Here is a 12,867-nt window from a genome sequence, read left to right as displayed (position 1 = left end):
CTGACCTCAAGTGATCTGCCTTCTTCGGCCTCCCAAAGTGCTGGGATTACAGGTGTGAGCCACCACACCCAGCCCCTACTCTTTTATTGTTTAAGATGTCTTTTTTTCTTTTTTTTTCTTTTTGAGATGAAGTCTCACTCTTGTCCCCCAGGCTGGAGTGCAGTGTTATGATCTCGGCTCACTGCAACCTCCGCCTCCCGGATTCAAGCGATTCTCCTGTCTCAGCCTCCCAGGTAGCTGGGATTACAGGCGCCTGCCACCACGCCCGGCTAATTTTTGTCTTTTTAGTAGAGACGGGGTTTCACCATGTTGGCCAGGCTGGTCTTGAACTCCTGATCCCAGGTAATCCGCCCGCCTTAGCCTCCCAAAGTGCTGGGATTACAGGCATGAGCCACTGCACCTGGCGTTAAGATGTCTTTTTATATTCTGGGTACTGGCCCCTTTGTCTGTGGCTTGTCTTTTCATTTTCAAAAATGATGTTTTTTAATGCACAGAAATTCTTAATTTTAATGTGGTTAAAATTATCAATCTTTTTCGTTATAGATGGTGTTTTTAGTGAGCTGCTTAAGTTACTTTATATTAACTTCATGAAAACATCCTCCTATATTATCTCTTGGGCCTTTCATTATTTTGCCTTTAACTTTGGATTATGAATCCTCCTGGAACTTGATTTTTGTGTGTATAATGTGAAGTAGGGGTTGTTTCATTTGTTTTTATATGGATAATTATCTGTGTCGATACCACTTACTGAAAAGATGTTCCCCGTTACTCCGCTACCTTGTTCTTCTTTAAAAAAATAAAAAAACTTTTTATTTTGGAAACTTTAAACATATGTAAAAGTAAACAGAAGAGTGAAATGAATCTTTGTGTACCAGTCACCCCACTTCAGTACTTACCAAGTCATGGCCAGTCTTTACCCTTACCCATTCCTCTTTCCCATAATATTTTGAAGGATATCCTGACACAATTTCATCTCTAAATATTACAGTGTGAATCTCTATAACATAAGGGCATATTTAAACATAACCTCAATACCATTATCACACCTAAAATATACAACAATTCCTTGATATCAGCAAAATCCAGTGTTTAAATCTCTAGTTGTCTCATAAATTTTTAATAATTTGTTTAAATCAGGTTCCAAACGAAGTCCACATATTGTACTCATTTATTTATTCATTTATTTATTTATTTAGAGACAGGGTCTCACTCTGTCACCCAGGCTGGAGTGCATTGGCGCAATCACAGTCACTGCAGCCTTGACCTCCCAGACTCAAATGATCCTCTCAGATCAGCCTCCTGAGTAGCTGGGACTACAGGTGTGTACTACACGCCCAGCTAAATGTGTAGAGACAGGGTCTCACTGTGTTGCCAGGGCTGGTCTCCAACTCCTGGGCTGAAGAGATCCTCCTGCCTCAGCTTTCCAAAGTGCTGGGATTACAGGTGTGAGCCACCATGCCTGGCCCCACACACTGTATTTAGTTGACATATATTTAGTCTCTTTTAATCTATAGGTATGCATGTCATCATTCTTTTACTTGCAATTTATTTTTTGTTGTGTTGATTGGCTAACTTTTAAATGAGCAAAAATTTTGAGTAAATTTTGTTTAAAACTATTTTCATTGCCTGTATTTGTCTGTGAATGTCTCTGGTTGAACTTGCCTGGCTCCTTTATTTCATAGGTGCTGATAGTTGATCTCTGTGCAGACAAGTTCTTACAAGAGGTAAGTGCCAAAGGAGGTAATTACTTATGTTTTAGGATAAATGTCTACTGTAGATAATTGGACAAACAGTATGTGAAAATACTTACAGAATATGACTCAGGCAAAACTTTTATCTCCTACACATACTTGAATTGACACCATGGCCAATCATGCAAGATTGACCTGAAAAATTTGGCTTCAGTTTATAGCTGCCTATCCCAAATGAGGAAGGAGGAAACATAAATGTCTCATTCTCAAAAGAGGTAAAACCACCCTTCAACTCCAGGTGGGTCGACACAGAAGCCTCTAATTTAATTACATTTTAAAAGCATTTATTAAGGACTGATTATTTCTTTTTTTTTTTTTTTTTTTTGAGATGGAGTCTCGCTCTGTCACCCAGGCTGGAGTGCAGTGGCGCAATCTCGGCTCACTGCAAGCTCCACCTCCCGGGTTCATGCCATTCTCCTGCCTCAGCCTCCCGAGTAGCTGGGACTACAGGTGCCTGCCACCACGCCCAGCTAATTTTTTGTATTTTTAGTAGAGACGGGGTTTCACTGTTAGCCAGGATGGTCTCGATCTCTTAACCTCGTGATCTGCCTGCCTCTGCCTCCCAAAGTGCTGGGATTACAGGCGTGAGCCACCATGCCCGGCCAAGCACTGATTATTTCTAGATATTCTGTTAGAATGTAAAAATGAGTAAGACACAGTTTGAACCCTCAGGTCTTACAGTCTAATGGGGAGAAACAGATATACATAAAGTTTTAGAAATTGTATAATAGAAATTTGTACAAGGTACAGTAGGAGCAAAAATGAAGTGACCATTTATTCTGAATATTGAAGTGGAAAGGAAGAGTTCATAAAGCCTCCTCAGAGCAGCCCTCCAGATATAACCTGTATGTAGGAGTGTGAGCTCTGAAACACAGGGTGAAAAGAAGAGTGTATCCCAGGACATTTTCAGAATCAATTAGCTCATCATGTTTGAAGCACAATTTATTTGTGGATGATCTTCATAATATAACAGAAGACTTGTAGATGAGAGAGATCTGGTGGAAAAGTGCCAGAAAATTTTACGAAGTATATATTTTTTTAATATAGTTAAAATATACACCATAAACATGAAAGATTCTTCAGGTAGGGAAGGAGACTTCAGACTGACTCTTTAGCCAAAATATATACAGTCACTTGTGGAATTTTGGAGAAATAACTAGGGCATATTTGAGACTTAATCCCTCAAATCTCATACAAAGAAAAATCTCCACTTTTTTTTCATCTTAAGGTATCTGATGAGGATGAAATTCTACCACCAAAACTTCAAGCTGCCCTGATGCAGATTTTGGAAGAACGAAATGAAATCTTGACTCAGGAGCAGAATTTTTCACAAGGTATGAGACAAGTGAGCCAAGGACTTAAGGTTAAGATAGTAAATATTTACTGAATGCCCAGCACTATGTTACAGGATATACCAAAGTAGCATTATATTGCCTGTGCCTTGAAAATCGTATAATCAGCTTCCTTGCTTATCCTCAATATGCCAGGTCCTCTTCTATTTCAGAACCTTTGCACTTGCTCAGTTACATTTACAGAATGCTATTCCTGCAGATATCTACATGACTCCTTCCCTTTCTTCCTGTAGGTCCATGCTCACGTCATCTTCTCACTGAGGCCCTTCCTGACTGTCCTATTTTAAATTGTACCCATTCCCCTAGTGCTCCTTATCCTCTTCCCCTTGCTTTAATTTTCTCCAAGGCTCTTAGCACTATCTCATATGCTACAGCATAAGTTCCGTGAGAACAGTGGCTTTATTTTGTTCTCTATCTCCAGTACTTTAAACAGTATTCAGTAAATAGGTACTCAATAAATACTTGTTAAATAAATGGGCAAATAATATTTATTGGGTGCTTATACTGTATCAGGCATTATGCTAAGCACTTGACATACATTTTGTTTTATCTTTATGAAGCAGGTATCATTATTTAATCCTCATTTTACAGATGAGAAAACTAAGGCTATGTACTGACAGGGAACATTAGGGAAGGAGCAGGGTTTTTTGTGTTTGTTTGTTTGTTTGTTTTGGGTTTTTTCTTTTTCTGTTTTTTGTTTCTTGCTCTGTCACCCAGGCTGGAGTGCAGTGATGCAATTGTAGCTGACTGCAGCCTCAACCTCCCAGGCTCAAGCAATCCTCCTGCCTCAACTGGGACTACAGGCATGCACCACCACACCTAGCTAATCTTTTTATTTTTTGTAGAGACAGGGTCTCACCACGTTGCCTAGGTTGATTTCAAACTCCTGGTCTCAAGCAATCCTTCTGCCTTAGCCTCACAAAGCACTGGGATTACAGTTGTGAGCCACCACACCTGGCCTAGAAGGAGCAGATTTAGAGGAGTAATAAAAAGTTTAGTTTTGGATGTTACAGTTTGAGATACCTATTAGAAGTTTAATACTTAACCAGACATCCAACTGGAAATGTTTTAGAAGAAAGATTTGGGCTAAAAGCAAACATTTAGAAATTGCTGTTTTAAAGCTGTGGGACCAGATGAGATGATCGCATAGAGTGAGTATTGTTAGAAACTAACAAAGGTTTAAGGATTGAGCCCTGTGTTGGTTGTAAATGGCGTGGTTAGATTTCCAACACTTGGAGATTGGAAGGAGGAGAACTATCCAGCAACAGAGGAGCAGCCAGCAAAGAAGGAGAAAAACCAGGAAAGTATGTGTGTAAACTGCCAGGAGTGTGGGCAGGTACAGTGGCTCACACCTGTAATCCCAGCACTTTGGGAGGCCAAGGCAGGAGGATTGCTTGAACCTAGGAATTCCAAACTAGCCTGGGCAACACAATGAGACCTCATCTCTACAAAAAGTGAAAAGAAAAATAAAAAACAAACAGGAGTGTGACATTGCAGAAGTTCTGAGCAAAGAGAATACTTCATGAAAAAAAGAGTAATCAATTATGCCTACAGCTGCAAAGAGACCAAGTATGGTGAGGACTAAGATTTGACCAGTGGATTTGACAATATGAAGACCTTGATAACAGCAGATTCAGTGGAATGAGGGGAAGAAAGTGAGATGGGAGAGGGTTCAAGAGAGAATTAGAATTCCATTCAGCCAATTGATTGTAAAATGTATTATTTATTATTTTTATTTTTATTTTCGAGACAGGGTCTCACTTTGTCACCCAGGTTGGAGTGCAGTGGTGCGATCATAGCTCACTGCAGCTTTGACCTCCTGAGCACAAGCAATCCTCCCACCTCAGCCAGCCATGTAGCTGGGCCTACAGGCGTGCACCATCACACCTGGCTAGTTTTTTTGTATTTTTTATAGAGACAGGGTTTCACGATGTTGCCCAGGCTGATCTTGAACTCCTGGGCTCAAGCAATTCACCCACCTCAGCCTCCCAAAGCCGTGGGATTACATGGGTGAGCCATTGCGCCCAACCATACAATTTAATTGGATGTACAAAGGGCCAAGAATGGCCAAGGCACTCAAAAAAGAACAAGATTGGAAGGCTTGCACTACTAGACATCAAAAATTATTATAAAGATAGTAATTAAGATAGTTTGGTTTTGGTGCAGAAATAGAGCAATAGAAAGAATACAGAGTGCATATGCATAAGGAAACTTGATTTGTGTCAGTGCCAGCGTTGCGTATCAGTGGAAAAAGGATGGACCATTTAATAAATGATACTAGGGCCGGGCACGGTGGCTCACACCTATAATCCCAGCACTTTGGGAGGCGGAGGTGGGCAGATCACTTGAGGTCAGCAGTTTGAGACCAGCCTGGCCAACATGGTGAAACCCCGTCTCTACTAAAAATACAAAAATTAGCTGGGTTTGGTGGTGCGCGCCTGTAATACCAGCTACTCAGTATGCTGAGGCAGGAGAATCACTTGAACCCAGGAGGTGGAGGTTGCAGTGAGCCAAGATTGTGCCACTGCACTCCTGCCTGGGTGAGAGACTAAGACCATGTCTAAAATAGTAATAATAATAAATGATACTAGGACAATTGGTCTTCTATATGAAAAAGATGAATATGGATCTACACCTCACACTATACAGAAAATTAATTCCAGTGAATTTAAAGACTTAAATGTTAAAAGCAAAGCTTTTGAAAATATTTTTAAAAGAATAGAAGAAAATATTTTATGTCAATAAAAACAGTGGTGGGGTCCTTAAAAATACGGCACAAAAAGCAGAGACCATAAAGGAAAAGATAGGTTAATTTGACTATGTTAAATCTTTACATTTTCTTTTCGTCAAGGGAAACCATGGAAAAGAGATTTTAAAAACTAGTTACAGACTAGTTGAAGACATCTTGAATATATATAACTATCAAATGAATAGTATCTAGAATTTATTTTTTTAAAAAACACCTGCAAATCAGTAAGAAAAAGATAATCCAACAGAAAAATGAGGAAAAGATAGGAACAAACATTGAAAGAAGAAGAAACATGATAAGCCCATAAATAATTGAAGAGACATGCAACCTCACTACATCATTTACATTCAGGGAAGTGTAAATGTAAGCCACAATGCAATACCATTTTTTATACCCACCATATTCACAAAAACTAAAAAATCTGTCCAGGCACTGTGGTTCATACCTGTAATCCTGGCACTTTGGGAGGTCAAGGTGGGAGAATCACTTGAGCCCAGGAGTTCAAGACCAACCTGTGTAACACAGCAAGACCCGGTTTCTACAAACAAAATTAAAACATTAGCCAGGAGTGTTGATGTGTGCCTATAGTCCCAGCTATTCAGGAGGCTTGGGTGGAAGGATCACTTGAGCCTGGGAATTTGAGGCTGCAGTGAGCTGTGATGGTGCCACTGCACTGTAGCCTGGGCAATAGAGCAAGACCCTGTCTCAAAAAAAAAAAAATTAAGTCTGACAATATCAAGTGTTGGTAAGAATGTGTCAAGCAGTTCAACCACTTTGAAGCTGGCATTATCTAGTAAAATTAAAGGTGTACATATCCTACAGCCAAACAGTGTAGTTTGTAAATACATATCCTAGTGAATCTCTTGCACATGATCACCAGGAAACAAGTTCAATAATTTTTATAGTGATATTTTTATGTGACAGCAAAAACTAAAAACAGTGTGAATATCCATTTTCAGGAGAATAAAGCCTTAAGAATGAATTTTTTTTTTTTGAGATAAGGTTTCATTCTGTCAACCAGGCTGGAGTGCAAGTGGTGTGATCTTGGCCCACTGCAGCCTTGATCCCCCATGCTCAAGCAATCCTCCTTCCTCAGCCTCCTGAGTAGCTGGGACTACACTTCCGTGGCACCATGCTCAGCCAATTCTTTAATTTTTTGTAGAGATGGAGTCTTTGTTGCCCAGCCTTGTCCTAAGCTCCTGGGCTCAGGTGAGCTGCCTGTTTCAGTCTCCTGAAGTGTTAGGATTACAGGCATGAGCCATTTTAGCTGCACCCAGCTAAAAATGAATCTTAAAAACATATATTGAATAAAACAGTAAGTTGCAGAAGAATATAACATTTTGTGTACCGTTCAAAGACATACAAAAACCTACTAATATGCTGTTGGGGTTTTATATGTGTATAGTGAAACTATAATGCAGAGCCAGGGAATAATAAATACAAAATTCCATGGTCACTCTGTTGGAAAGTAGAAGAATGCCATTAGAGAGAGTCGCAAAGGAAACTTCAAAGATATTAGTAATGTTCTGTTTCTAAGCTTTGTGGTAGAGAATTTATTCATTTCACCTGTGATCTTATAAAATACTCATACATATCAAAGAATATGTAAAGTATATACGTTAAAAAGGAAAGAATAAAGAAATTATAGAAAAACATAATTTTTAAAAGAAAGAAATTAAGATGTAACAGTGAGGCAAAAGTGTTGAAGATAAATGCAGTGTTGGGGCTGGGTGTGGTGGCTCATACCTATGATCTCAAGCACTTTGGGAGGTCAAGGCAGGGTAAGTTCAATACCAGCCTGAGCAACATAGCAAGACCCCATCTCTACAAAAATAATTAATTAAAAAAAAAGAAAAAAGATAAATGCAGTGATGAACATGGATTCTCAGCTGCAGAAGGAAAGAGATGAGAAGGAAGGGTGTTGGACAAAATATAACAAAAACCTAGATTAGAGTCAAAATGTAATTCAGAAAGAGACCTTGGAAATCACCTGGTCATCCCTGCTAGCTGCATAGATATGGACAGGCCAACTGAGAAAAGTGAGCCACCCACTATTATGCAACTGTTTTATGGTAGAACTCTGACTAAACTTAGGTTCCTAATTCCCATCCTGGATGGATCTCTGGGAAAAGAGCAAGAGACGGTATGAAGGGGGGGAAAAAGACTATTTGGATATGGAAGAAAAAGAGGGAGTGTAAGTTGAATCTGAACTTTGAGCCTGGGACCTGGAAGGCAATATAATGTAGTATATTATAGGGATTAAAAATCAGCTGACTTGTGAGTCCGGCATCTTCACTTACTAGATGGGATGACTCTGGAGAATTTATTTAATCATTTGGCATCTCAGTTTCCTCTGTAAAAGAAAAATAAAAATAATAGATTATTATGTTTGTAGAAGCACTTAATACAGTACAACATATCTTTAGCACTCAAATCACTGTTTTTATGGAATAATTATAGTGCAGTATGAAATGGCAATGTCAGCCAGGCATCGTGGCTCACATCTGTAATCCCAGCACTTTGGAATGCCGAGGTGGGAGAATTGCTTGAGCCCAGGAGTTTGAGACCAGCACCTGGGCAACATAGCAAGACCCTGTCTGTATTTTGGAAAAAAAAAAAATCTTTATTTAAAAAAATGGGAATATTGAGAGGGAAACTGATTTGGTGGGGAAATACAATGGGTTTGGCTTTAGATATGTATCGTTTGTTTAATTGATTCATAGTCCAAGTTCCAAAAAGAACCTGATATAGTGACCTTTAGACAGATGGAACTTACGTGCTAATGGGACAGCCAAATAATAACCACTCGTAGGTAGCCTGAAAATGTAGAAGGTGAGATAACAGGGCTGGAAAACTAAGGTTTAGAATTACAGTATTATCATAGCCAGCTCTATCTCTGTGCCAGTTAGCCCTTTACGGAAGGGAATGTTGAAGAGGAATGTCTGAGCACCATGCTCAGGAAGAGAAAGAAAGGACAAGAGAAAAATAACTGCTTTGTCATCAAGTCAGGAAAGGAACCAGGAAATCAGAAGAGCATAGAGTTGTGGGGGACAAGAGAAATGAGGAGGTAGTCAGCACAAATGCAGCATGGAGCTTAAAGGAGATAAAAATAGAAGAACAGATTAAATCTGGCTGGCTCTCACCAGTGGCCTTTGAAAGAGCAGTTACAATGAAATCAACAGATGTGCAAGGCAGGTTGCAAGATGTAGAAGGAGTATGTATGGGAAGAAAATGAAGGGAAGGGTAGAAGCAATTAGCCTTTTCTAGGTCGTGGAGAAAGAAAGTGAAGAATGAACACTCCTAGATTTATTCTCAGTCCTTTAATCTATAACTTCTTAGGCACAACTTCCATAACCAGAGCCAGTGTTTCCAGATACAGATAACTGAGGAGATTTTTTCTTTTTTTTTCTTTTCATGTTGCAGCAGATGTGACACTCAACTCTCTGGTGTCCGAAGCATTTGTCAGGTTTTTTGTGGAGTTGGTAGGACATTATTCTTTGAACATGACTGTCACTGAGCGTGGGGAGCGTGTTTTCCAAAGGGAACCATTCCGTAAGTCCCACACCTCCCGAAGTGTACGCCACTTCCTGGATCTCTTCATGGAGACTCAGATGTTTGCAGGATTCATCCAGGACCGAGAGCTTCGGAAAAGTGGAGTTAAAGGTCGGTTTCATTATAAAGTTCTCCCTCTCTATTTAGTGAATACCTTGAAAGATTTTACTATCTTATGAATAAAAAGTATTGTAAAGTGACAAGAGCTAAAAATCCGAGTTGTTTATTATGAGAATTGTTTATTTTGTAATATTGTTTTAGCCCTGGAAGTAATACACTGGTTATGAGCACAGAGTTTTATGTAATTCGCAGTCTGGAGTGTTATACAGTTTCACCAACATGAGTTTTTCCTTGTAGGTTTGTTTGAGGTCCGGGCCATCCAGTATTTGGAAACAATTCCTGAGTCGGAGCCCAGTGGGATGAATAGAATTTTGCGGAGTCTTGGTGAGTTGCTGTGTTTTCCTGTTAGATAAATGTGGCTGAAGACCAGGCGTGGTGGCGCATGCCTGTAATTCCAGCACTTTGTGAGGTCTAGTAAGGAGGTTTGCTTGAGGCCAGGAGTTTGAGACCAGCGTCGGCAACATAGTGAGACCCCATCTCTACACAAAATTTTAAAATTAGCTGGGCATGGCTGGGCATGGTGGCTTACACCTGTAATCCCAGCACTTTGGGAGGCTGAGGCAGGTTGATCACCTGAGGTTAGGAGTTCGAGACTAGCTAGCCTGTCCAACATGGTGAAACCCCATCTCTGCTAAAAATACAAAAATTAGCCTGGTTTAGTGGCAGGCACCTGTAATCCCAGCTACTTGGGAGGCTGAGGCAGGAGAATTGCTTGAACCCAGGAGACGGAGGTTACAGTGAGCAGAGATCACACCATTGCACTCCAGCCTGGGCAACAAAAGCAAAACTCTGTCTCAAAGAAAAAAAAAAAAAATTGCTAGACATGCTGGCACATGCCTGTAGTTCTAGCTACGTAGGAGGCTGAGAGGCCTTAGGGGGATCGCTGGAGCCCGGGAGTTTGAGGCCTCAGTAAGATGATCTTGCCACAGATGACAGAGTGAGATTCTTGTCTCTAAAAAAATAAATAAATAAAAATTTAAAAAATAAAAAATAAATGTGGCTGAAAAAGCTTTGCGGTAAGTGGGCTTCATCACAAAAGCTTTATAATCAGATCAGCAATATAGCCTTGAACAGGCTGACCATAAACCATGATGCTAGTTTCAAAGTGTTTTGGAGAAAAAGCAGCATTTTTCTCAAAATTTGGGATCCCTCATCAGAGTGGTCTGTGGGGCCATTTCCCAGAGATGAACCTCCCTGATATAAGTTTATTTATTTCATGATATGTTTGCATATCATGATTATTAATCTTTTCTAGGACACATTCCTTGGATAATCTTATAAAAACTGTGGTCCTTTTCCCCAGAAAAATGTATTTACAGCATATAAATAAATTTTGCATATAATTTTAGGCTGCTCATGTACCCCATGAAGTCTATCTTTGGTACTCCAGATTAAAAACACCTGGTTTAGAGTGACTTCTGAGGCAAAAGAGGATTTCTTACAAGTCTCTAATTTTCTACTTCATACAGAAACACATTTATGATTTTTCAATAATAGTTAATTATCTAGTATGATATAAAAGAACAGGGATGTGGCTAGCCTAAAATAATGAATAACCCATATTCTATATTTATATTTTGTCTTTGAAATATATGCCCCCTAATTAGCTGACAGACGATGGACAAATTAGGCCTTAGGCTGTTATTTCATCTTTTTACAAGGAGGTTAGATTAGATCAGTGGTTCCCAGCTCTGACTACATTTTATAATCTCCAGAGAACTTTAAAAAAATTTTCCCCTGGGCTCCAGAAAATCTCTGGGGAGAAGCCAGGTGATTTTAACCTATAGTCAAAATTGAAAACCACTGGATTACATGATGTCTGAGTTCTTTTCTGCCTCTACAATTAATTAGACATATGGGGTTTGGGGTTCGTTTTTGTTTTGGTTTTGGTGGTTAAACACATCAACTGAGTTTGAGATGTCAGCTTAATTCTTGGGCTGTTCTGAATGACTGACCTGTTAATCCCTTACCTCAAATAATGTACAATAAATAAAAATGAATTGAGCATTCACTGTACTTTTCTTTCCCTTTAGGAAGTAAAATGAAATTTCTGCAGAAGAAATGAAATCTCTGATTGTCTCCATCCTGAATATACAACAGAAAGTGCCAAAGAAAATATTTTTCCAAGGGTCAGGTTCCCATGAAGTATTCTAAAAAATTCTTGAAATTTTAAAAGGTTAAAGAGCGAGTCAGGCTGTCAGAGGAGGATTCTCCTGTTGCTGCTGTAGTAATCACTGGAGAATTGTTGGGAATGGTCTGGAACCAATGCCATCTTTACTCTGTCTCTATTTTTTTTTTTTATAGCAGCCTTTTCTATGTGATTCTTGGGCTCATTCTCTGTTTTGTGCTTTGTCTGTGAAAGTAGTTGTCTTTCACAAGGAAAAGCCTTGTTGTTGTTACCTTTAAAAAATAGCTCAAAGATGAGAATAATGAGAGAAATGCTGAGTTTAAGGTAGTAGAGAGACACAATAGAAATGGAGAACACTAGCCTTATACACATAATTCTCATCACTGAACTATCATGGCAGCTTTAAACCCATGGGCTGTTTGACCTGGGCTAAGGAATAGACTCATCACATATCTCCATTGTTTTGCCTTATATTATATCTAGGGGAATCTCACTTAGGAGGAAACCCTACTTGCAATATTACAAGGTACTGTTATTAAGTACCTTATAAAATTAGACATCTTGCAACTCTGCCTCCAAATTATGTGGCATTTGAGTAGCTTGCTTGTCCCTCACATGTCAACATTAAACTTTGTGGAGGCTGGATGCAGTGGCTCACACCTGTAATCTCCACCACTTTGGGAAGCTAAGGCAGGAGTTTGAGGGTAGGAGTTTGAGACTAGCCTGGGCAACAGCAAGATCCCATCTCTACAAAAACATTTTAAAAATAAGTAAATAAATTTAAACTTTGTGAAATTATAGCTGATATGAAAATGTCCTTTCAAGGGCATGGGAGCCACCTTTATTTTTTAGTGTCCACCATGTGCCATGCACTGTGGTATATGTATGCATATCATCTCAACCAATCCTTAAATCAACCTTATGAGATAGATATTTGCATTTCCATTTTACTAATAAAGAAACTGAGGCTGGGTGCTGTGGCTCACTTCTGTAATCCCAGCACTATGGGAGGCCAAGGCGAGTGGATCATTTGAGGTCAGGAGTTCGAGACCAGCCTGGCAACATGGTGAAACTCTGTCTCTACTAAAAATACACACAAAAAATTAGCTGGGCATGGTGGCAGGTGCCTGTAATCCTGGTTGCCCGGGAGGCTGGGCCACAAGAATCGCTTGAGCCCAGGAGGCGGAAGTTGCAGTGAGCTGAGATTGCGCCACT

At 39.7% G+C, this 12,867-nt stretch overlaps 1 protein-coding gene across 8 annotated transcripts in view; it reads left to right on the top strand.

Annotated features, from left to right (window-relative positions):
• Window positions 1-12,447, top strand: part of DENND2C (DENN domain containing 2C) — an 86,484-nt gene extending 74,037 nt beyond the window's left edge. For 6 of the 8 annotated variants that reach the window (XM_063625818.1, XM_063625817.1, XM_063625824.1 and 3 more), the window contains 5 exons: window positions 1,683-1,724; window positions 2,980-3,085; window positions 9,276-9,515; window positions 9,762-9,848; window positions 11,558-12,447. In XM_063625818.1, the coding sequence (XP_063481888.1) occupies window positions 1,683-1,724; window positions 2,980-3,085; window positions 9,276-9,515; window positions 9,762-9,848; window positions 11,558-11,589 (507 nt within the window). In that variant the 3' untranslated portion in view covers window positions 11,590-12,447. The remainder of the gene's footprint in view (window positions 1-1,682; window positions 1,725-2,979; window positions 3,086-9,275; window positions 9,516-9,761; window positions 9,849-11,557) is intronic. The other 2 variants (XM_063625823.1, XM_063625822.1) reach the window with 1 other exon arrangement.
• Window positions 12,448-12,867: the final 420 nt, after the last annotated feature.

This window comes from Symphalangus syndactylus, chromosome 12 (genome assembly GCF_028878055.3).
Source record: "Symphalangus syndactylus isolate Jambi chromosome 12, NHGRI_mSymSyn1-v2.1_pri, whole genome shotgun sequence".
NCBI classification, from domain to species: Eukaryota; Metazoa; Chordata; class Mammalia; order Primates; family Hylobatidae; genus Symphalangus; species Symphalangus syndactylus.
The sequence above is the reverse complement of the archived record's forward strand: the minus strand, read 5'-3'. Positions and strand labels throughout refer to the sequence as shown.